The 23,602-nt window shown below is 45.4% G+C and overlaps 1 protein-coding gene across 4 annotated transcripts in view; it reads right to left on the bottom strand.

The window, feature by feature from the left end:
• camta1a (calmodulin binding transcription activator 1a) overlaps positions 1 to 23,602 on the bottom strand; it is a 509,355-nt gene that overhangs the window by 62,869 nt on the left and 422,884 nt on the right. For all 4 annotated transcript variants that reach the window (XM_066670611.1, XM_066670607.1, XM_066670608.1 and 1 more), the window contains exon 7: positions 3,836 to 3,989. In XM_066670611.1, the coding sequence (XP_066526708.1) occupies positions 3,836 to 3,989 (154 nt within the window). The remainder of the gene's footprint in view (positions 1 to 3,835; positions 3,990 to 23,602) is intronic.

The following is a 23,602-nucleotide window of genomic DNA, read 5'->3' as shown; positions in this document are numbered from 1 at the left end:
AGTCTCAAAAGTCCTATATTTGGGAGTGAGATGAGATTCTATTACATAGAACTTGAATACATGGGTTGCAGCCATGTGATTTGTTTTGATACCTGCGCTACACTGGTGGCAGATTTTCTGCTTTCAGAGCACAGCACTAATGTAAACAGATGGAAAGATGGATAGATTTATCTCATATACAGGAGAGAGTCTCACCACACTCAGAAGCACAGAAGCCTCTTTGTGTCAGGAGTTAAGAGGCCTACTGTGTTGCGTAATGAGGAGAATAAGACAGTTATGCACTGTTAGCCATATTAGCACTTTTATCATACGATCTATTTAAAAACTGTTAGCACATCAGACGCTAATGCATTTTTAATACATTCAGAATCTGAGAGTTATTCATACACAGATCATATACAAGCTTCAGTATATTTGTTATTTCACTCGAGTTTTGTTTCAGTGCGTAAGAGACTACAGACACAAGCCACATGTTTTTCGTGTCTCAGTCTTTTCCCCCTGTTTACAGAGTAAATAATCTGATCCTGCTGTCCCTGGAACAGATTCTTTGAGAATAATGTTTCATCATGACTCTCTGCTTAAATTATTCCTCTGCTTTGGCTTAAAGTTTAATGAAGTAGGATTTCAGGATTGTCTGAAAATCTGAGTGATCAATGAGAGATGTTTTCATGCTGCAGTGAAGCCAAGGCCGAATCCCGAACATTTCACTACATCCACCCTGAACTCACATAGTGCATTGTATGTCAAAAGTAATGTTTGGTCAGCTATAAGTTTCGCCTTTCCCCGTCAAATTAGTTTCTAATTACTGTAAGGGTGCAGTATTATTAGTTTTATGTAGGGAGTATGCTCTTTCCTACTGACTGACAGAAGAACAGAGCTCTGTTTACAAAGGTAGTTCAGATAAATGGGTCACGTACCTAATATTTATTTTTAATTTTAACAATTTTACAAATTAGGACTATGGAGTGTTCTCCCTGTGTCCGAATGGGTTTCCTCCGGGTGCTCGGGTTCCCTCGCATGGTCCCAAAATGTCAATACATGACGTTGGTAAGACGTTGGTAGGTGGATTGGCGACTCAAAATGTGTCAATAGGTGTGAGTGCGTGAGTAAATGTATGAGTGTATGTTGCCCTATGAAGGACTGGCGCCCCCTCCAGGGTGTGTTCCTGCCTTGTGCCCAGTGATTCTGGGCAGGCTCCAGACCCACCGCGACCCTGAACTGGGTAAGCAGTTACAGACAATGTATGAATGAATGAAATTAGGACTTAAACTGTTGAAAGAAACAATTAATCAATTTATAAATAAGAGTTTTGTGCTGTTTCAGTTTTGTGTTGGAGTAATGAGTAAGTACCCAATATAACGGCTACTGTACATGATATAGGGACTACTACAATGTAGCTACCATGTCCGAGGTCACTAAGGCCACTTGTTTGATCCCTATTTTGCCTGATTTATAGCGCACATTACAGATTAATGTAGTGTAACATGTTGAAATGTCTTGTGAATGCGCCATTTTAGTGTAAACATTAACCTCGATCTCATTCGAACCCTAACCTTGGTCCTAAACCCAACTCCAAAATAAATGCTAATCCTAATCTTCAGTTTCGGTAGATAGTCTGTTCATAATTTGACCACTGGTGGAGACTACGCAACAGATGTGTGTGTGTGTGTGTCTTGGCTGATGGCTCACTCATGCAGCAGGGATAAGCTCCAGGCCTAACTGGCCCCTGGGTATGGTCATTATGTTGACTGGATGGACTGAGTCATGCTGGCCTGCTCCTTCCTCTCTACTGTCGTGGCGTGACCGGTCAGTTCTGGCCCGCCCTGACCTCTCGACCGATCCCTCCATGCCACTCCTACAAAGACAGCAAGCCCAGCTCCTCAGGGCCTGGCCTGAACTTAGGCCTCATTAAGCATTCTATTCTCTGCTGCTCATTTTCAAGCTAAAAGGACGGCAGCTAAAAAAAAAAGAGGCCAAAATAATGAACGTCGGAATAATTTATTGCTTACTTAGCGGAGAGTAATTATTGGATAATTGGATAGTTATGAACGCATGGTAAAAAATTCATAAATTCCATTGCCGGAATTGCCAGGGCCTCATAACTTAAGCCAGGCGCATCAGCTTATCTCCATTCATACAGAAGCATCCGAAGACTGATCTCCACATCAGACGCTATTACAGCACCGAAAGATCAATGTATCAAGGCGGTATCAAAAGATATGATGCAAGCGCCGAGCCCCTGCACTTTCTAGTGTTACTGGTATTGATGCGAAAGCATAAAATCATGGATAATGTGAAGAGAAAGCAACTATTTCTCAAGCTATCATCTCCCTGCACATCAGCAGGCTTCCTCTGAGGATTTGGAGATTCCTCCACGCTCACGCCGAGAAATATAGAGACGCATACATATTCCATTCCTCCTGTGTAACACTTACCTAGTATTGCTGATGAATGCAAGCTGTTTCTGTAAGATATGGGTCACTCAGGGGAACACGTTCTGTTTGTAGGCCTGATGTATAATGCACATATGAATTATGCATAGCTAATATAGTATAAGATTTATCTGCCCGGCTCATCTAAAGCTGACAGGATGCTGCGCTTCCACACCATCACCACTAGGTGGTACCGTTGTTCTGCAAATGACTGAGCCACTGTCGTCTGGTCACCTAATGCCTGAGAAGGACAGCGAGGGCTAGTAGCCATGCCACCGTACTCTGGGCTTTGAATGGCCAATGGGAGGACAGCACTGTCCACGCCATTTGGAACATTAATGACTTAATGCATTATGGACAATGGTGGAGATGTAGATGAGGCATCATTTGTAATGAACCCATTGGCAGAGACAATGTCAGCACTTAAGCGATGGCCACAAAAGCTCTTAAGGAGGTTCGCAGCGATTAGGATGCGGGGCAGGTCCGTCTGCGTTCGCGCAGCTGCTGCCGAAAAGTGCTGACAGCAAGGAGGCGGATGCATATATTCATTACATTGACAGCAATGTCCTGCTTCAAACGATCCATTGCATCTCGTCAGCTATTGAGACATGTCCTTACAAGACTCCAGGCAAGTCATGCAGTGGTTGGCTGCCCCCAGCGCTGGATGTACTCCACTCTCATTAGGACCACACGACCCTATATATATTTACTATAAGCAGACTATTCCGAAGCGCATCCGTGAAGGATTTCTGGTGAGTCAGACACACTACCTCCTACATGTTTACATCAATCGATACACCACTGCCCTCCTCCTCTGACTGACTGACTGGAAGCTAACGCACGTTCACCAATCAGAGGTGAAGAGGCCCAGACGAGAGGCCCCTGCTGACCCTGGATCAGTGGGATTTCTCAGAGCAGGCACCTGCTGAGAACCCAGAGGGTCAAAGTCAAACTCCATGCTTTGGTATTGGTTGGTTCTACTGTTGACTTTTATGTCCGGCTACGAGTGAGTGGAGGCGGAGTGGCACAAACTCTCACTCCTCACTCGTCCGTTGCTCCACATACGAGCAGCTAAGCAAACCCTGTGGAACCAGGCCAGTGTTAAACCTGCAGGACATGCTGCAGGCCACAGATTTACTGATAGCAAGGACAAAGTGGACCATTGATGTGATGTGCCCCATTCTTCCACAGCAGCCCTGGTGCTCAGATGCCTGCGGTCATCTCCACTGCCTCGTCCATCAACTGTAAACAGTGCTCATACTGCAATGGCGTACGGCCTAGGGACTAGGACGTGGTGTGTTTGGTAAGGTTGCTGCAAACGGTGTGGCCATGTGACATGCAGTTTAGCTAAAAAGAGGTTAGCGGTCAGTGTAGCTGTGTAGAAATGTGGTGATACTACTCACACATTGGCTTGAGCTGCCCAATCAGTTCCTCCTTGGTCCACTTGGCCCACTCCTTCTTGTCGGTGTTGATGGAGCACAGGATGGGGCCGCATGGTTTCCCGCAATCTTCTATGGCCGGCACGTTCAGGTAGTGTACCAGAACAATGTCTGGGTTCTGGGGAAAGACAAAGAGGAGAGAGAGGGTGGGGTCAGGGGTGAGGAGGGTGAGGGTAGATTGTTAGATCGCTCTTGGACAGCAGAGTGAAACTCATTCTGGCTCAGTGAGTGGAGACAGTAGGCCAGATTTGGCAGCACAAATGGGATGTCACCACTGTGGAAAGGACCGCTGCGCCTGCGAGACAGTCTCGCAGACGCTCACATACACACACACACTCACACAGAGTCTTGTCTCCATGGTTTAAGAGGACATTACACAGACTTCCCTTTATTATGTGGAGACGTACCTTGACCTTAACCCTAACTACTACTACTCCTCTAACCTTAACCCTAACCCTAAACTTAACACCTCTACACTTTAAATGTTATGGGGACCTGGTTGATTTTGAACGCAAACCTAACCATAACACATTATCAGTTTAAAATGTAATGATGTACATCATGGGGACATGGTGTAGGAAAGCAAGTCCCCACAGTGTTAGTGTGTAAACAGATTTCGGTCCCCATAATGTGATGAATATCAAGACCACACACACACACACACACACACACACAGACACACACACACACACACACACACACACACACACACAGAGATAGAGAGATGTTGGTTTTGCTATATTTGTGAGGACCTTACATAGAAATAATGCTTACTGTAGCTAACACTACACCTACACTTGACCCTATAATCCTAAGATGTGAAGGCCACCAAAATGCGATACTGCTTTTCTTGCAACAACATCCAGTCCTCACAAATATATAAAAACACCCACACACACAAACACATACACAGATTAGTGCTGGGCAGTGTCGGTGAAACTCAGTGTGGACCCTCGATTTGATTGGACCATATCTTTTTTTAATTTCTTCACTTCTCCTTGTTGGTAGGATATTTTTATATTAATTTGCCTCGACTTTTTATATTTTTAATGTATTCATTTTAAAAAGACCAGCTGCCCTTTCAACCGTGACAATATTTCACAGTGGATGATCCAGTACAAACGGCCCAAACCAAACCCAGTGCAGACGACGCAGCAGCACCACAGAGTTGCAGCAGACGCAGAACATCTCTGACAAAGCACTTCATTTGTGTATGTGCATATTTATGTGCTTTTTGTGCATGCTGCAACAGAGCACCTCTGCCCTCCTCTAACGAGGTCATATTCACCTTCACACGGGGGCGATGCACTTCGCTGCGTTCTCCTATTTACAGCCGGTCTCAGCGCAGCCTGCGCAGGCAGCAAGTGTTTTCTGGCTAAATTTCCTAAATTGACAGCTTATGAATAATAGGTGAGGTTTGAAAGTGCATCGAACCCTCTGTGAATAACATCAATTCCGTTCCGTAATCACGAATAGCTTTGTTAGATGGCAGTGTAAACAGTCGCATTAAGAGCAGTCCCACACTGGCACTCTGATTACGTTCATTACTACACACATACACACAACACTCACCAGAGCACAGCCCTTTAACCTTCGATAAAACACACGTTTGCAGAGATAAAACCCCCCTCATGACCACTGCCCACACACATGCCTGCGGAACCCAGGCAAACACACACAAGCCCTGATAAAGAAAAATGCACAGCCAACATGGGTGTGTGTGTGTGTGTGTGCTGTTTGAAGCTTCATCAGTGGTAAGTGGTGAATAAATCAAAGCACTGCTGGGCTGGGCTGCCTCACAGCTTGCACCATTAATCTAAGCACTGGCCACTGACTGGACCATCCCTACTGCCCCCTGCTCTACTGTACACACACATGCATGTGTTCCTACCATTTCAGGGAGAATAATTGTATTTTAAAACAACAGCTATGTTTCATTAATGAATTTATGATTTTACGATTTTCGAGTTTTTCTGTCAAACTACAAAGTCACTGAAGTAGATTGGTGTTAAATGGTGTGTAATGTCTTGAAGAGATTCTGGCAACCGAGAGAAACCTCTGGCCCTAAAAGCCAAGGTCAACGACCACTATTCTCTGCCCGTGACCTTCAGTCCCTCAAACAGCGCTGCATTAAAAACACTGGAAAATACTTTGACAAACTGCGTTAATAAACATTTTTGGCAGTGCATCCACAAGCCGTATGTCAACAGTGTCCACGCGTGCTGCTTACTTCTGTGTGCTGGAGCTCATCTCAGAAATGGAGCCATCAACACAGGAAAGATGTATGGTGTTCTGATGAATTAATGTTGGATGCGGTCTCCAGGTCAACGAAAACAAGGACGTCAGAATGATACAAAGGTGAAGTGTATATAGATATATGTTAAGGCATGTTTAACATACAACACATTCATTTAAACACTAATTAACCATCCATTATCTGTAAGCGCTTATCCAGTTCAGGGTCGCGGTGGGTCCAGAGCCTACCTGGAATCATTGGGCGCAAAGCAGGAATACACCCTGGAGGGGGCGCCAGTCTTTCACAGGGCAACACACACATTCACTCACACCTATGGACACTTTTTTTGAGTCGCCAATCCACCTACCAACGTGTGTTTTTGACTGTGGGAGGAAACCAGAGCCCCCGGAGGAAACCCATGCAGACACAGGGAGAACACACCAACTCCTCACAGACAGTTACCCGGAGCGGGAAACGAACCCACAACCTCCAGGCCCCTGGAGCTGTGTGACTGCGACACTCCCTGCTGCACCATCGTGCCGCCCCTACTCACCTAACACAGTGTCGCAACTGTTGAAATGGTGAGGTGCCATATGAAGAGCACAGTGTGACGTTGAAGGCTCCATACAACCTCACATCAGAAGAATTGTACGAGTTCATAAGGTAAAATAACAGATTTGTTTTTGCTCTGTTTTCAGTTTAATTCACATCAAACAATTCCCTCATCACATTCCTTATTAGCATTTCACTTTTCTGTACTGAAGTTTGCACACACACACACACACACACACACACACACACACAGACACTTCTAAACAGTTTAATATTATGTTCCTCACACAAACGACTGATGAGTTGAAAAGCAGACATTGAGCTTTGTGCTGAGACACAAAGAAAGGCAATGATACAGCTATTAACAACACAGAAAACCATGGCAACCTCGCTCGTCTCTATGCACGTTTACTGTGTAAGACGCACAAAAAACAATCTCCAGCCCATTCATCACACGACTCCTAAAAGCCATTCAGACACATCTTTCACTGCGCTTCCTGAAAGTGAAGCAGGCGGATAAGCAAGAGCTGTACAGACCGGCGCTAAGAAGAGTTCCAACTATAATCACAAAGAAGCTTCTCCAGACCCCAGACTGACGGGGCTGAGGGTGGGGGATCAAACCTCAGGGAGGATAAAGGTGCAGCGCGAGTTTAACAGCTGAACTCAAGAGTTCCGAGTATCAAACATTCCTTTAATTCACCGCATGCACTTGTGACTTTAGAGCCTCTTCCGGATGGTCCTTGATATTCCTGGGGAAAAGTGTCAAGGTGTTTGAACAGCGCCTACAATGGATTAAAGAGGAAGGATTTGATCTAAAATTCAAATCCAAAGGAAATCTCTTCAAAAAGGGCCTTCTTCTTGCTTCAAAAGGGAGCTTTTTTCTTCTTCTTCTTTTTTTTTTTTTTTTAAAGTGCGGCCGTAGTGTACCATTCTCTTTTATGTAGATGGCGGGTAAGTGCCGGACAAGTTGCTGTTCTAACCTGCTCTGGCCTTCTGAGACTGGGCCGAGGTGCTTTGTGGTCAGTAAAGTGACCAGTCCTGCCACATATGGCATGACCAGCTGTGCTAATCATCAAAGCAGTGCCCGCAGTCCTTAGCAAGACAAGAAGAGTGGAGCAGACGCACACGGAGACGGAAATGATGCCTGCATTTAAATGGCATTTAAGTTCATTCTTTAAGACTTCATTCTTTAATATATGCATTCATTCATTCATTCATACATTATCTGTAAGCGCTTATCCAGTTCAGAGTCGCGGTGGGTCCAGAGCCTACCTGGAATCATTGGGCGCAAGGTGGGAATAAACCCTGGAGGGGGCGCCAGTCCTTCACAGGGCAACACACACTCACACACACCCACACCTACGGACACTTTTGAGTCGCCAATCCACCTACCAACGTGTGTTTTTGGACGGTGGGAGGAAACCAGAGCACCCGGAGGAAACCCACGTGGACACGGGGAGAACACATCACACTCCTCACAGACAGTCACCCGGAGGAAACCCATGCAGACACAGGGAGAATACACCAACTCCTCACAGACAGTCACCCGGAGTGGGAATCGAACCCACAACCTCCAGGTCCCTGGAGCTGTGTGACTGCCTCAATTCTGATTGGAAGCTCTGCATTGTGGAGTGACAACATATGATATTCACTGCTGTTTAAAAGCCGTTCAAAAATGACTTTTTTGAATTACAAAAAATTACAGAGGCACAGCACAAACAGATGTCTGTACAGAACACACACACACACATACACACACACACACAACATTATCAAATACACACAGAGTCATTTTCTTACATCTCTTTCTCCCTCCCTTTATCTCTTTCCCTCTATCTCTTACCCAACACTTCATTTCTCCCCATCCCTACCTCTCTCTCTTCTTCCTTATCTTTCCCTTCCTCTCTGTCTTACCCTCCTTCTCTCTTTATCTCTCTCTTTCCATCCCACTCTCTCTCTCTCTCTCTCTCTCTCTCTCTCGCTTGTTCCTTTTATTTCCTTCCCTCCCTCTTTCCCTGTTTCTCTCTCATCCTCCCTCCCTCCCTCCCAACCTTTCTCTGCCTCTGTCTCCCTCTCCCTCCCTCTCTCTGTCTCTCCAAAGTGCTGTTTATACACAGACTTAACCTTTTCTCTCCCCCCAGCCCTCATAGCAAAACAGCACGGGCAGACTGTGACGTGTGTGTGACTCAGGCAGATGATATCTTTGTTCATTCCCCTCAGCCCCCACTCTCCTTCCTCGTCCACGGGGCATTGCCCAAAAACCAGCCTGGACTTCGCTCATGTTTACTCCTCACTGCAGCCCTGACTCCACAAAATCAGCTTAACCACACTGCAGTGTCTTGCTCCTTTTGCACTCCTCCCTGTCTCAAGTCTGTGTCCTTAGCCACACCCCTTCCTCTCAGGTGACATTCACAGATGTGCCTCATTCTGTTTAAGTTTATAAACCCTATCACCACCTCAGGCCCCGTCCACACGGATCCGTTTATTATTTAAAAACTGAGATTTTCCTCTCTCCGTTTTTGAAAGCATTCCACTGTCCAGACAAATGATGAAACGTTTTCATGCCACTCCATAGTACCGCTTAAAGAGAGGCATCAAAACACCATGACACCTGAGACAAACACAGTGGTTTAATCCCAAAACACTCCCATTCTAGTGACTAAATCTAGATCTTATTAGTGCATTATATATTTATAATACAGTATATATATTTATTCATGCATGGGAATCTGAAAACTGGTGCTAGCTACATGTACATCCATTTGAGAACAGTGACAACAGCGTTTGTTAATGATCTCCACGTAGGAGACACCTCCGCATAAACGGTGTTTTTGTGTGAACAGGAGGCCAAAACCCAGACAAAACCTCAGTTTTTTAAAATAACTGGAACTGTGTGTCTTTGGTGGCCATTGGTGTAGTTTTTTTTATGTCACTCTTGCCTTGTTATAAGGACTCATCTTCATTGTTTGTTGGTCCTCCAGATTTGATTGTTCTTTATTTTCTCAGGTCCATTGCCTGGCCCTCTGTCCTGTCACTTTGACTTGTTCATTCCTGGTGTTTATGCTCTTCACTACTGTTATTTTGGCATTCCTTCCTTTGTCAGCACATGTGCCAATTTCTTAGGTTTCCATGGTTTGGCTCGTTTCAGCTTTGGGTTCTGTTTCCTTCCCTTCTCACTTTTGTTTTAGATCTGTCTAGTAATTGTTAGCTTATGTCATAGTTCCCTTTTTGGTTCCTGAGTTCTTGGCTTTTCTCTCCATTGTATTGTGCCGTGGTTTATTTACGTTTCTCTATGTAACTTGTCTCTCGCTTTGTGTTTGTTTTATATCTAGTTGTGTGTCTTTCTCTTCATCAGACAGACATTTTAATGGACAGAAATTGACACTGCAGCGCACAGTTTGTGGCTCAAAAAAGGAGGAGCTGAAACAGAATCTCTGTCTCTGTGAGTGACTGAGTGTGGAAGGATATTTAACATATATTTCAGCATAAATAATATGTAGTGCAGCAGGTAGTGTTGCAGTCACACAGCTCCAGGGACCTGGAGGTTGTGGGTTCCAGTCCAGCTCCGGGTGACTGTCTGAGAGGAGTTGGTGTGTTCTCCCCGTGTCCGCATGGGTTTCCTCCCACAGTCCAAAAACACACTTTGGGGTGGATTGGCGACACCAAAGTGTCCGTAGGTGTGAGTGTGTGAGTGAATGTGTGAGTGTGTGTTGCTCTGTGAAGGACTGGCGCCCCCTCCAGGGTGTGTTCCTGCCTTGGCCCAGTGATTCCGGGTAGGCTCCAGACCCACCACGAACTGGATAAGCGCTTACAGACAATGAATTAATGAGTAATAAAATGTAATTGACTTTCTGAACTCAACAGTAGTGACACTGTGTTTACATCGCAAAATAAAACCACTGATACTTCACTAAACTCTGTAAAAAGAGTGAATTATGGGAGAAAGTTGGGGCCAAATTTGGTAAAATTATTAATTAATGTTTAAAAAATGCATTATATTTTTCAGGTGGACTGGCTGTGTGAAACTGCCCACAGGTAAGAGTGTGTGTGTGTGTGACTATATGAGTGACCCTGTGGTGGACTGGTGCCCTGTCCAGAGTGTGTTTTAGCTTTGGTCCCAATGATTCCATATGGGCTCTGGACCCACTGCGACCCTGAACAGTACAGATATTTCACAAGAAAAACCCATTACAGTTCTGTCTGCCATTTTCTCCTCTAGAAATAACCAATAATACTGAATAAAGCTGACACTTAGTAATTCGTGTGTGATTTAGATTCATTTTAAATAAGCAGCAATTACATTCTGCTTGTATTTGCGCTTTATGCTAATGTGCCAAGTAGAAGACCAGCATTCATTCTTCCAGCGCACGACTACACACGCCGCCAACCTGGAGGTGCGGTGGTAGCCTGGCAACTGGCTCCTGGACGCCCACACACGTTCAGCCAACGTGGCCATGAGTCCTGGCCTGCAGCTAGTCCAGAGTGCTATAAATATCCACTTGCGTTAGCTTCAGGGCCATTAGCGCTGCTGTGGCCTGACTCCAGCCGGTATCAGCACTACTCCAGACTCGGAAGACAAGCACAGAGTGAATGAGACTGTATCTGATTTAAACGAGCAGATATGCCACATGTGGGTGAGACACAAAGCCAGAAGGGCACTCGAGAGAGAATGAATGAGGTTCTAGCGCTATATAGATACGTGTTGTAGCAACAACATATTCACTCAGAGTCAGACTCTATTCTCTCCAGTGCATTTGGTATATAGCGCTATAAAGGTCCCCGGGGTCTACCAGCCGGTCTGCTGCCAACATGTCATGACCTTGAAAGTGATAGTCAATGGAAACCCATGCTAAAACATGCAAACAGACATCTAGAATCTCGCTGAATGGTTTGAGAGGTTCCAAACCAATTTGCTTTTCATTGACCTTTTGTTCAGTGACCAGCGCTACCCCTGAGAAAAGGTGCTTCAGATTCATTGAGAATGTGCTTTATATGGTTTAAAAACCCTACAACGTGTGGACGTGTGTATCTGTAGTCACGTGATGAGGACGGTGATTCCAGGCCTTTGTGCTGACCAAGGCTTCACTGACCCTTGCTGATCTTAAAGAAGTAAACCCTCTGAAGAGCTAAGCTCCAGCACACCTCAGACCTTCATCACAGATCTAAGGTAGAAGTCACAAATCCAAGAAAATCTTCAAATCCAGACCTTGGATCCAGGCCGGGATTTTAAAATGGCCAGTTGGTGTAATGCCAGGGGTGGAAAATTCAGGGTGTAAAACAGGGTGAGAATTGTTCAATCGGATATTCATTGTAAACATAACCATATTTTTAAAAATAATAAATAGTCATTCATTCATTCATTCATTCATTCATTATCTGTAAGCGCTTATCCAGTTCAGGGTCGCGGTGGGTCCAGAGCCTACCTGGAATCATTGAGTGCAAGGCAGGAATACACCGTGGAGGGGGCACCAGTCCTTCACAGGGCAACACACACACACACATTCACTCTCACTCTCACACCTACAGACACTTTTGAGTCGCCAAACCACCTACCAACATGTGTTTTTGGACTGTGGGAGGAAACCCACGCAGACACAGGGAGAACACACCAACTCTTCACAGACAGTCACCTGGAGCGGGAATCGAACCCACAACCTCCAGGTCCCTGGAGCCACCGTGCTGCCCATAAATAGTAATATGTAATGAAAAAACTGTGCCAATTATAGATATAAGAAATTCGTATTAGGTTTTGAAGGATTGCATTCCACACCTGTTCACTGTTCATATAACTGCTGTCTGTTTTAACAAGAACAGCACCAGAGCCACATTTAAACTGGTACCATCAGGAAAGAGTCATGGTTAATCCACTGTTTACCCTGGGTTCAGGTCATCGAGAAATTCAGTTAGAAATGTGGCTCCGGGTGACCGTCTGGGAGGAGTCGGTGAGTTCTCTCTGTGTCCGCGTGGGTTTCCTCTGGGTGCTCCGGTTTCCTGCCACAGTCCAAAAACACACTTTGGTAGGTGGATTGGTGACTCGAAAGTGTCCATAGGTGTGAGTGCATGAGTGAATTTGTGTGTGTGTGAGTCACCCTGTGAAGGACTGCCACCTCCACCCGTGTGTGTTGCTGCCTTGCGCTCAATGATTCCTGATAGGCTCTGGACCCACCGCGATCCCTGAACTGGACAAGTGTTTACAGACAATGAATGAATGAATGCTTTACCATTGTTTGTTTCAAGTTTAAACTGCGCTGCACCAGTCACTCTTGCAAACTGAGAATGACTCTAAAAGACTTACATTCCTAAAGGAAAATGCCCTTTCCCGCAACACAGTGGAAGATACTGCTGTGTATTAGTTTAGTGTCTTTGTTATTCTCCATTTTTCATATTGTAGAAAACCAACAAACGAAAGATACACTGACGTTTGGTGCCCTTGAGAAATATTACTGTTAATTGTACGCCCCAAATTGTATGATGCTATAGCTACAACAGCTAACGCACCTGACCAGCCATACTATAGGGTCCTACTGGCTGGCCATTGAAAAATCCTGGCCTGGAACCTGGATCAAAGGTCCAAATCTAAAGACCTCTGCCATATACTTTGGCTTTGGTTCTACGTCCCTGAGCTCAGAAAGAAGCAGTGCAGCCTGGCCAGGTAAAAGGTGGCTAAAAGGTTAGTGCTCCAGCAGAAGCACATGACACGGACCCTTTGTTCTGCCTCCTCACTGTAATGCCAGTCAGGCTTCAGTCTATCTGTAGCTGAGCACAGTTGGGTTGAGTGATTCCAGGCACATTCGCCTTCTGCCAACCCTCGTTTCAGTGACCCAAGCTGCTCCTGAGCAGAGGTGGATTTCCCCAAAAGGAAGCTCCTCTGACCCCAGAACAGCTGAGCTCCAGCACATCTCAGCTAACCGTCACAGATGACAAAAGCTGCGCGGTTAACGAGCGGAGCTCAGCACTCTGAGGAACGATAAGAACACCATTAGCCTGAACGGATGTTAATTAAGCCGAACCGGCCTGCGCAAGAGAGAGAGAGAGAGAGAGAGAGAGAGAGAGAGAGAGAGAGAGAGAGAGGGCCGTTTCCTGCAATAAGCAGTTAAAGGCCCTTGTGAAAATATTCGTCCAAGTTTGTCGACACATGAAGGTGGGCTCGTTCAATTGTGCACACACAGCTTTTAGCACCTCCAGAGTGGTCTGATGTGATCTTACTCCGTCAGAATTCTTCAAAATGTTGATGTTAGGAACCAGAAGTCTAAACAACTTAATGGCTCTGAAAGCACCATTATGAATGATGCCTGAATGTGTTTTCAAACATGAAAGCTAGTGAGCGTACTAAAGGACTAAAGGATGCTGTCATTACCAATGCCATGGGTCTGCATCTACCCGTACTGGACACTGATTGTGTTGTAGAGGGCCTGCGTCTGCAGGTAAAAGAAAAAACATTAAAAATGTTGATAGGTGGATTGGCGACTCAAAAATGTCCATAGATGTGAGTGTATGAGTGAATGTGTGAGTGTATGTTGCCTTGTGAAGGACTGGCACCACCTCCATGGTGTGTTCCCACCTTACACCCAGTGATATATATATATAATATATAAAAGACACTTTGTTTCCTATTTACTGAGCTAGGGCTGTGTAAAAACACCAGACCTTTTTTTTTCCAGTGCAACAGACCACAGAGCTAGCAAATAGTGAGGAGAAATTCTCTGAATATTATAAAAAGTGTGGTTTAAATCCTGAATACTGTTTTTAAGGACTGAATGGTATGTTTATGGTGATATATTTACAGTTAAAATACAGGTATTTACATGTTTTCTATTCTATTTTTTGTAGTGAAGGCAGTGAGCCTGGTCACACAGATTTCTGATATTTCTGTGGCCTCAACTTCCTGTAATGGGTCTAAAAATAGCAAGCCATCCACCAAACACGAACTGGACCTTGGCTCAGTTTGATCCAGACCGAGCCCCCCTTCTTTGATTGGATCAAATTTTGGTCCTTTGGTCTGGACTGTGGTCTGAGGCAACTTTAATATTAAAAAACCAATCTGCGTTTTCTCTGCGATGCACCATTTCACATCTGAGCGCTCTCTGAAAGTGACTTTGTGTACATCTGGGTGTCAGTCGTACACTGCGCCACAGCTTTGGCTTGCTGACGGTGGGCGTCGGTCCTGAAGTAGGACTTGGCTTCGGGTCTGAAGAGAGCGAAGGAGTAACCCGTGCTCTTCTCTGATAAGTGCCAGCCAGGAGCTTGAAAAACACGAGGCCAGAAAAAGGCTTGGCCAAAGCTGGTGCTCGGGATGGGAAGCACAGCCCTAGAGCATGCTGGGAAATAAGCATGGGGAGAGAGATCCTCTGACTCACTGGTGCAGAGAGAGTCTGAGTGGAGGAACATCCCGCCGGCTGCTGCTCGCCCACGATGTACACAGAGCAGCACTGTGTGTGTGTGTGTGTGTGTGTGTGTGTGGGTGTGTGTGTTGCCACTGCTGCTTTTCCTTCTTCCATGTGGCAGTTTGGGTTTGCGATGTGAGACTTGATAATTGGGGAAAAGTGTAGAGACCTACAGCACCGTCACGTGAGAAAATGAACATAATTAATGTGTGTAAATGATGTCTGTGTAATCTACAGAACCATAAGATACAGAGAATATCACATAGCTCAGAGCAGGGGAGTGTTATACCCTTAGAATCATGTGCAGCAGCTCCAGAGAGTCCCATTCTATTGGCAATGCTGCTCTATGGAGACTGTGCCAGCTGTGTATATACAACAGCAACTAAAATAGAGTTCCCCTATAACAGAGTGAGTGATACACTGGATGTCTATATGAGTGTGTGTGTGTGTGTGAAAGAGTGTGTGTATGTGTCTGTGAGAGAGAGTGAATGTGTGTGTGTGTGTGTGTGATAGAGGTGATTAAGGCCCTGCCCTGGCGCTTGTCCTGACTGTGCCATGGTGATGGATGGTCCTGTGGATCTGTCATAAGGCAGCAGGCTGGCCCCTGGCACCCAGGCCGGGCTTTTAAATGTACTCATAGCTCGCTGTCCCCCCGATGCTGCTGTTCATTTCAAGGTCAATTGCCTCAGTGCTGCACACGGCGCAAAAACTTCCCTCCTTTTGTTTGAGGGCTTTACCTCTCATTATGTGTGAGGGTGCTTGAGTTATAAAATACTGCCGACACACCCAAACATATGTGTAAACACACACACACACACACACACACACACACACACAGCGGCAAGACAAGGAGTAATATATATACACACTACATTGTTGCAGCCTTATGTTCTGAAGGCTATGCAAAAGACTAGGGTTCAATTCCCAGCCCTGGTAACCTCACTATACTTTGGAATGTCATACAATGTCAATGGAACTGTATCACACAGGGCTTTTCAGCCAACGTACTGGGGCATATCCCCTAATGAAATATTGCTGTGCTCCACTGATATCACAGCGGTAGCAGAACTACATGCCATGCAAATTCACTACAGGCACTACATTTCCCATAATGCCCCAGCATCTTTTTGGTTTTTCAACCACAGACTAAGTGACATTCACAAATATTTAAAAACTTCCAACAGCCACGGGCTCAGTAAGGTGAGCCCAATAGTGACACAAACGTTCAGTCACATGGTTTGTATCATATGCACAGAAAGCAGTGGCAATAACCTGGAAGACTCTGGAGGTCACCACATGAGCCTAAGGTCACAAGCAGTGGAACTACACTCTCTGAAGAGATGGAGCACCATCAGGACCATCGGCTCGGGTTTGTGATCCAAAACACCATCAAATGACCACAGCAATGTGTCATACAGCAAGGAGTAGTGTGTGCATTCCTATAAATAGTATGTGGCTCAGACAATCAGCAACTATGAGGTCAGGGCCAGTTTATTGGCACACACACACACACACACACACACACACACACACACACACACACACAAAACAGCAGTGTTAGTGTGAAGGAAACACCCTGTGGCTGCTGTCTAACATGCAGAAGCCCCCTGTGTGAAGCAGCTCTATGGGTGGTTAAACAAGAGCATGTTTTGTTTGTTTGTGTGGAAGAGTTGGGAGGCTTTTGCTGAACTCATATGGTGTATTAAGGATGTACAGTTAGGCCCCTGTGTTCCTCTCAACCATTCTGCCTCTGCCGGCTGCCTGTCGACAAGCCGATCCCATGACACACACACACACAGACACACACACTTTCCAAATGAAAGCTGAAGGCACACAGGGTAATGTGTGTGTGTGTGTGTGTGTGTGTGTGTGTGTGTGTGTGTACTTTTGGAGATGCATGTGGGCCTCACTGCACAAGCACCGAGCAGCCCCCTTTGCTTTCTGCCTTAGTGGACCAAATGGACTTCCACTTGACCTCTGCACCTTTCCACCTGAAAGCTCCCTCTCAGCTCTTTCCCTGAGTTTGATGTGCTCCTCTCGCTCTCTGTAGTCCACAGCTCTGACCCTCTCGAGTTCAGGATGAGTGTATGTTTGTGTGTGTGTGTGTGTATGTGTTTGTGAGAGAAAAGAAAGAGAGAGAGAGAATGGAAGAAAGACAGAGGTAGATAGGGACTGGACGAGAGAGTGAACGAGGGAGGAAGAGTGAGATAGAGAGACAGATAGAGTAAGAGAGAGACAGCGAGTGGAGTGCAGGAGTGCAACTTTTGAGGAACGGGACGAGGCCGGGAGTGTGTACGGCAGTGTGCTGCTGCTGCTGCTTCAGGAGCCAGAGGCTCAGGCCTGTGATGTTTAATTCAACAGCACATAATCACTCAGATGGAGTCGAGCGTCGGCTTTAAATAACTCCGCTTCCAGGGGCAGCGCTGCTCAGCTCGCTGAAGAGTGAGGGGCACACTGCGTGTCTCTGCGTGGTTCCAGAAAGAGAGAGAGAGTGAGAGAGAGAGTGAAAGAGAGGCTGTATGTGCAAATGCGCTGCCATGTTCCTGTATTTGCTGAAAGTTGCTATTGGCTCCGCTACACGGTGCTTAGAATTCTGCCCAGAGAAATACACACACAATATGTCCAAAGATTTTGTAGTGAATTCTACTACTCTAAGGTGCACCCGTTGAGGACACAGACATTCAGCTGTGCACACACACACACACACACACACACACACACACACACACACACACACACACACACACAGCTTTTATAACCTCCACAGAAAAGCATGAAATGAAATGGGATGCTCTAGAACAGCTACATGTCATGCTCAGTACCAAGCATTTGTCCTTCCTTTGCAGCAGTAATAGCCTCTACTCTTCTAGGAAGGCTTTACTGTAGCGCAACACTTCATAGAGTGGTAATAAATGTGTAATAATATGATAACAAGACAATCTGAGCCTGTAAATGAATGTTTATAATGTGGCCTAGTTTTTACTAAACAATATTTCAGTAATTACTTTTGTAGCTTGTTTTGATTATTATTGGATTATTTAGATTATTATTAAAATTATAAGGGATTAGTGCTTGGTTCCTCACCTCCTGGTACAGCGTATGGTGACTTCTTGCTCATGTGCAGCTGCTTTAGAGCATCCCCATCCATTACCCATTCTTTTCTATGAAGACAGGAGCCCTTCAGTGCAGCAGAAGCCACTCACATGACTCCTGTGTTTTTTTCTCTAAGCTCTTTTTCATATGAAAGCCCTTCCAAGGTACACGGAGGCTCCCTCTCTCCCTCGTCATTAATTGTGCTCGCTAGCATGCATGTGTGTGTGTGTGTCTGAGTGTGTGGAGTGGACTGAGAGCAGGCCGTCTGGGAGCCATCAGTCTGCGGTGATAGCCTCAGTGGAGCCGGTGGCTCAGGTCCTAATGCTCAGCGGCCTTAACAAGAACTGCTGGAAGAGTGAAGAACACAGCAAAGTCACCTAAACTTTCTTCAGGCTGGGATTCATCGTGTGGTTAATGAAGAGACGATGCGGCGCTGCTTCAGCTGTGGAACGTGTGTGTGACAGGTCACTCCTGTTTGATTGACAGAGGAACTGGTTAAAGACAACTGAGCCTGTTAAAGATACTATGCATATTAGCCTGTTAGAGTTAAAATAAAAATAAAAAGGGATTCCGAACAACCAGGCAACCCCATCTTATAACAGCCTGGTCTTAAAAGCGATTACATATCTGACTACAAGCTCATCAAATGATAACTAAATATAATGGGTACTCATAAAATATATCACATATTAAATATTTTTCTTTAATTTTCTTGTGAATATCTGGCAACCCGCCCTGTGAAGAACTGGCGCCCCCTCCAGGGTGTATTCCTGCCTTGCGCCCAATGATTCCAGGTAGGCTCTGGACCCCCGCGACCCTGAACTGGATAAGCGGTTACAGATAATGAATGAATGAATGAATGAATATCTGGCAACCCCATGTGAAATACATGCTCTTAACCTAAATCTAACCCTAAACTTAAAGAAGCAATATGTAACATATGTTCGGTGCTAAAATGACCAGGGTGTGTCATCAGACAGCATCTCTGACAGTGCTACAGGACGGAACTGTATTGCTGTTTCGGCCTGTGATCCAGCCCACTGTCCAATCACAGTAATGTTTGCACACCTCATGTTGCCAGGTATGCTACACAATAGCAGACACAAACTCAGCGTACTGCAGCTATGAAAGTGAGCGAGTGAATGGAGTGATCAGAGACAGGAGACAGCTTAGGGCCCACCAAGACTACAGGATACAGGCTGATTAGTCTGTTTTCTCCTGAGTAGATAAGCAAGTCATTTCTTTGCCTATTTAAGGTGGAACAGAACATTTAAAAAAGAAGCTGGCGAATGACGCCAATATTATCCTCGTAAACTGACCAATGGAACATGGAACTAAATGTTTATATGACATTTGTGAATAAAAAGCATTACATCTGTATCCTAAAATGACTTTTAAGGAGGAAGGAAAAAAGCAACACAACATCAGCCTCATCGACTGAAACATTTAAGGTGGAAATGAGAAACGTGAAGCTAGTAATACAAGAAAAACAGTAGCAGCTCGTCCACTTTTTGCCTTTTACTAGCGGAGGTAGATGTTATAGTGATGTGATGTACACTTTTCTGTGTTTGAAGGCTGAATATCACATTCTTTTTAACTATGAAGTCCTTAAACTAATATATACCTCTTTAGAATTTGACTACGTGTATAAAGGTTTTTTATATGGTTATTAATTAGGTTATAACCACATTAAAAGTCATTAGTAATCAGTTATAACACACAGATTGAAAGTGTAACAGTGACGTTTTTTTTTGCCAAATATTGAACCCACATCCATCGACGCTGTTAAACTTCAGATTTTGCCGAACACTGAGCTCTCAGCTCCAGCACAAATTTGTCAAGAAGTTTAACCATTTAGGTGCCAAGCTAATAGGATGTCACAAATAGGATGTGTTTTTTTAAACATTAATGATAATGATAACGATAAATTCACCTTCTCCATCTAAGCTTGATATTTCAGTAAGTTCTCTGACTCTTACAAGGTCACTATAGCCCTTAAAAATTGTTGACTTTAATGTGGTCTTGTGCTCATTTCTGTCTTCCTAAACCTGGCAACCCACATAATCTTTAACCCCAAATATAACCCTAAACCTATCATGAAAAAATCAGCCTTGAAACTACCACTAAACCCAAACCTTACCCTAATCCCAACCCTAACCTCAACTTCACTGTAAACCTAAGAGAAAGCTCCAAAATATTAGAAACGGCAGTGTTTTTATTTGTGTAGTGCCCAACAAAAAGATAACAGTGCTGTTTGTGTTATTTTCCTTCGGGTGCATAATCGAGTTTGTGTGGATTCTAGAGAAAGAGTGCCATCAGAGGATGGGAGCTAACTTAGTGATCATACAATTTCTACAAATCATAAAGAATAATGAATTTCTGTAACATGATGTGACTGTCTGTGAGGAGTGTGGTGTGTTCTCCCTTTGTCCGCGTGGGTTTCCTCTGGGTGACTGTCTGTGAGGAGTGCGGTGTGTTCTCCCTTTGTCCGCGTGGGTTTCCTCTGGGTGACTGTCTGTGAGGAGTTGGTGTGTTCTCCCTGTGTCTGCGTGGGTTTCCTCCGGGTGACTGTCTGTGAGGAGTTGGTGTGTTCTCTCTGTGTCCGCGTGGGTTTCCTCCGGGTGACTGTCTGTGAGGAGTTGGTGTGTTCTCTCTGTGTCCGCGTGGGTTTCCTCCGGGTGACTGTCTGTGAGGAGTTGGTGTGTTCTCTCTGTGTCCGCGTGGGTTTCCTCCGGGTGACTGTCTGTGAGGAGTGTGGTGTGTTCTCCCTGTGTCTGCGTGGGTTTCCTCCGGGTGACTGTCTGTGAGGAGTTGGTGTGTTCTCCCTGTGTCTGCGTGGGTTTCCTCCTGGTGCTCCGGTTTCCTCCCACAGTCCAAAAAACACACGTTGGTAGGTGGACATCAAAAGTGTCCGTATGTGTGTGTGTGAGTGAATGTGTGTGTGTGTCTGTGTTGCCCTGTGAAGGACTGGCGCCCCCTCCAGGGTGTATTCCCGCCTTGCGCCCAATGATTCCAGGTAGGCTCTGGACCCACTGCGACCCAGAACTGGATAAGAGGTTACAGAGAATGAATGAATGAAGGAAATGATGTTTTATTCCATTCTGTTGCAGATAAACACTGCTTAAAATGTCATCTACGAGACACAGGATAAAATGTAATTACTCTCTTGCTTCAAAAGGACACAAGTGTCCCTGCTCATCCTAATGCAGTTAGAATACAACTTAATGGACTGGCCATTGAATAAGGTCTGGATTATTTGGTTTTTGAGAAGTAGATGCGAATGCCTCCAACTGAAGACTGCTAATAAAGCGTAATAATATATTAGATTTTTTTTTTGCTGAGGGTTCTGTGTGATTTCCATTAAATATTAGATATTATCTTGAGTCTGAAAAGTATAACTTGCTGTTAATGTCTGTTTCCCCTGGAAAAGAGACAAGCTTGGTGTGATCTCTGCCTCTTGAGCTGGACTACACTTGCCTACTATCAACAAAATGGCTAAAGCCAGAATACAAAAAGCCTGGGCTTGTATCAGAGCTTGGTGATGGATGTGGCAGAAGGGCAGGGAGCTGTGGAAACCTCCTGGCCCCTGGGGCACAGCAGGACGGGGATCTCAGGGGATGCCCTCCGTCTGCGCTTCACCCACACATACACATACACAAACACACACACACACACACACAGCATGCATTAACCCATGAACCATCACCCATGGGAGACAGAAGCAGGCAGCAGTTGCCTAGCGACCAGCAGGGTGAGTTAGCTCTCTCGGAGGAAGCCAGGAGTGAAGGATGGATAGAGAAGTAAGGTTAGGGAGAGGAGTTAGATGAACGAAGAAGAGGAAGAGGAACGAGCGCTGGGTCAAAGAATCTGCAGCATAATCAAATACCCATGTTAGAATTTCATTAACAACTGTTGCTCACAGAGAAGTCACCTGACCTGCACACGTTTCATCTGCGAGTGTGTGCTTTTCCAACAAGTGCTGTGCTTTAGTTTTGTAGAATAAAGTCACAAATCCCACTGCTGTCAACATAAAATTACAGCTTCAGTTTCCCTCTGTGATCAATTAGCAAAACCCCTCTCCGCAGGCCCCCTATAATCCATTCCACCAGAGGAACTGGAATATTTCAAATCAGTGTCATTAAAAATCAAATATTCTATCTCATAACTCAGTTTCAGTGTGTGTGTGAGTGAATGTTTGAGTGTGTGACGTCTGGTGATGGACTGGTGCCTTGCCCAGTGTGTGTTTCTGCCCTGTTTCCAGTGATAGTAGGTGTGTCAGAGATAAACTAGATCTTAACAACATCCCGCAGTGTTGGTTCACTCTGTTTGGAGCATTATGGCTCTATGTTGAGCTGCTAGAGAGCAATGAGAGCTAAAATGACCAGGCTGTGTCATCAGACAGCATCTGTGACAGTGCTACACAGCAGAACTGTATTGCTGTTTCGGCCTGTGATCCCGCCCACTGTCCAATCACAGTAATGTTTGCACCCCTCATGTTGCCAGGTATGATACACAATAGCGGACACAAACTCAGCGTGTGAATGGAGTGACCCGAGACAGGAGACAGCTTAGAGCCCACCAAGACTACAGGATACAGGCTGATTAGAGTGTGTGAGTGAATGTGTGAGTGTGTGACGTCTGGTGATGGACTGGTGCCTTGCCCGGTGTGTGTTTCTGCCCTGTTTCCAGTGATAGTAGCTGTGTTAGAGATAAACTAGATGTTAACAACAACCCGCAGAGTTGGTTCACTCTGTTTGGAGCGTTATGGCTCTATGTTGAGCTGCTAGAGAGCAATGAGGGCCAAAATAAGCCAGCACAGATGCAGTTTTCTTATATTAGTCTGTCATATTCAAAATCAGGACACCTTTTCCACCTTAAACATTAAATGGGCTGCATTCCAAAACATTTCCTTTATTCTTCAGGAAAAAAAAAACATTTCTGACACAATGTGAAGGAAAGAATAAAGGAAAATGCAATGTAGCACGTGTAGACAAAGCTAAGATCACTGTAGAAGGATGGGTTTGCCTCAAGAACGCGCAAATTCTGTATGTGGAAGACTCTTCCCAGTCTGTAAACCTGTGATCAGCGAAGGAGAGAGTCTTTCCCAGCTCTCGTAGGGTGTGTAGTTCGCATGGGACCCAGTGCATTTCCATGTGTGAGAACGCATGCAGTAGCATCAGCAGAAGCAGTAGCGCAGCCCAGTGTCTCCGGCAGCCACCTGCCATCGGAAATCTCTCGCAGCCAAGCGAGCGGCGGCCAGGACACAGAGGGAACAGCGCCGGCCTTCTGCTGTGTGATAGCAAATTAATTGAGACCATCAATGAGGTATTAATCATTAAGGCACAGGTGCTGAGGTGGTGCTTTTTCCTGAGCGCGCCTGCTACCCAGGCTCGCGTTTAAAAAATTTGACCTGCTGCTGGAGAGCAGATCTAGGGAGGAACAGAGGGAGGGAGGGAGGGAGGTTGT

Source organism: Hoplias malabaricus, chromosome 5 (assembly GCF_029633855.1).
Source record: "Hoplias malabaricus isolate fHopMal1 chromosome 5, fHopMal1.hap1, whole genome shotgun sequence".
Classification (NCBI taxonomy): domain Eukaryota; kingdom Metazoa; phylum Chordata; class Actinopteri; order Characiformes; family Erythrinidae; genus Hoplias; species Hoplias malabaricus.
The sequence above is the reverse complement of the archived record's forward strand: the minus strand, read 5'-3'. Positions and strand labels throughout refer to the sequence as shown.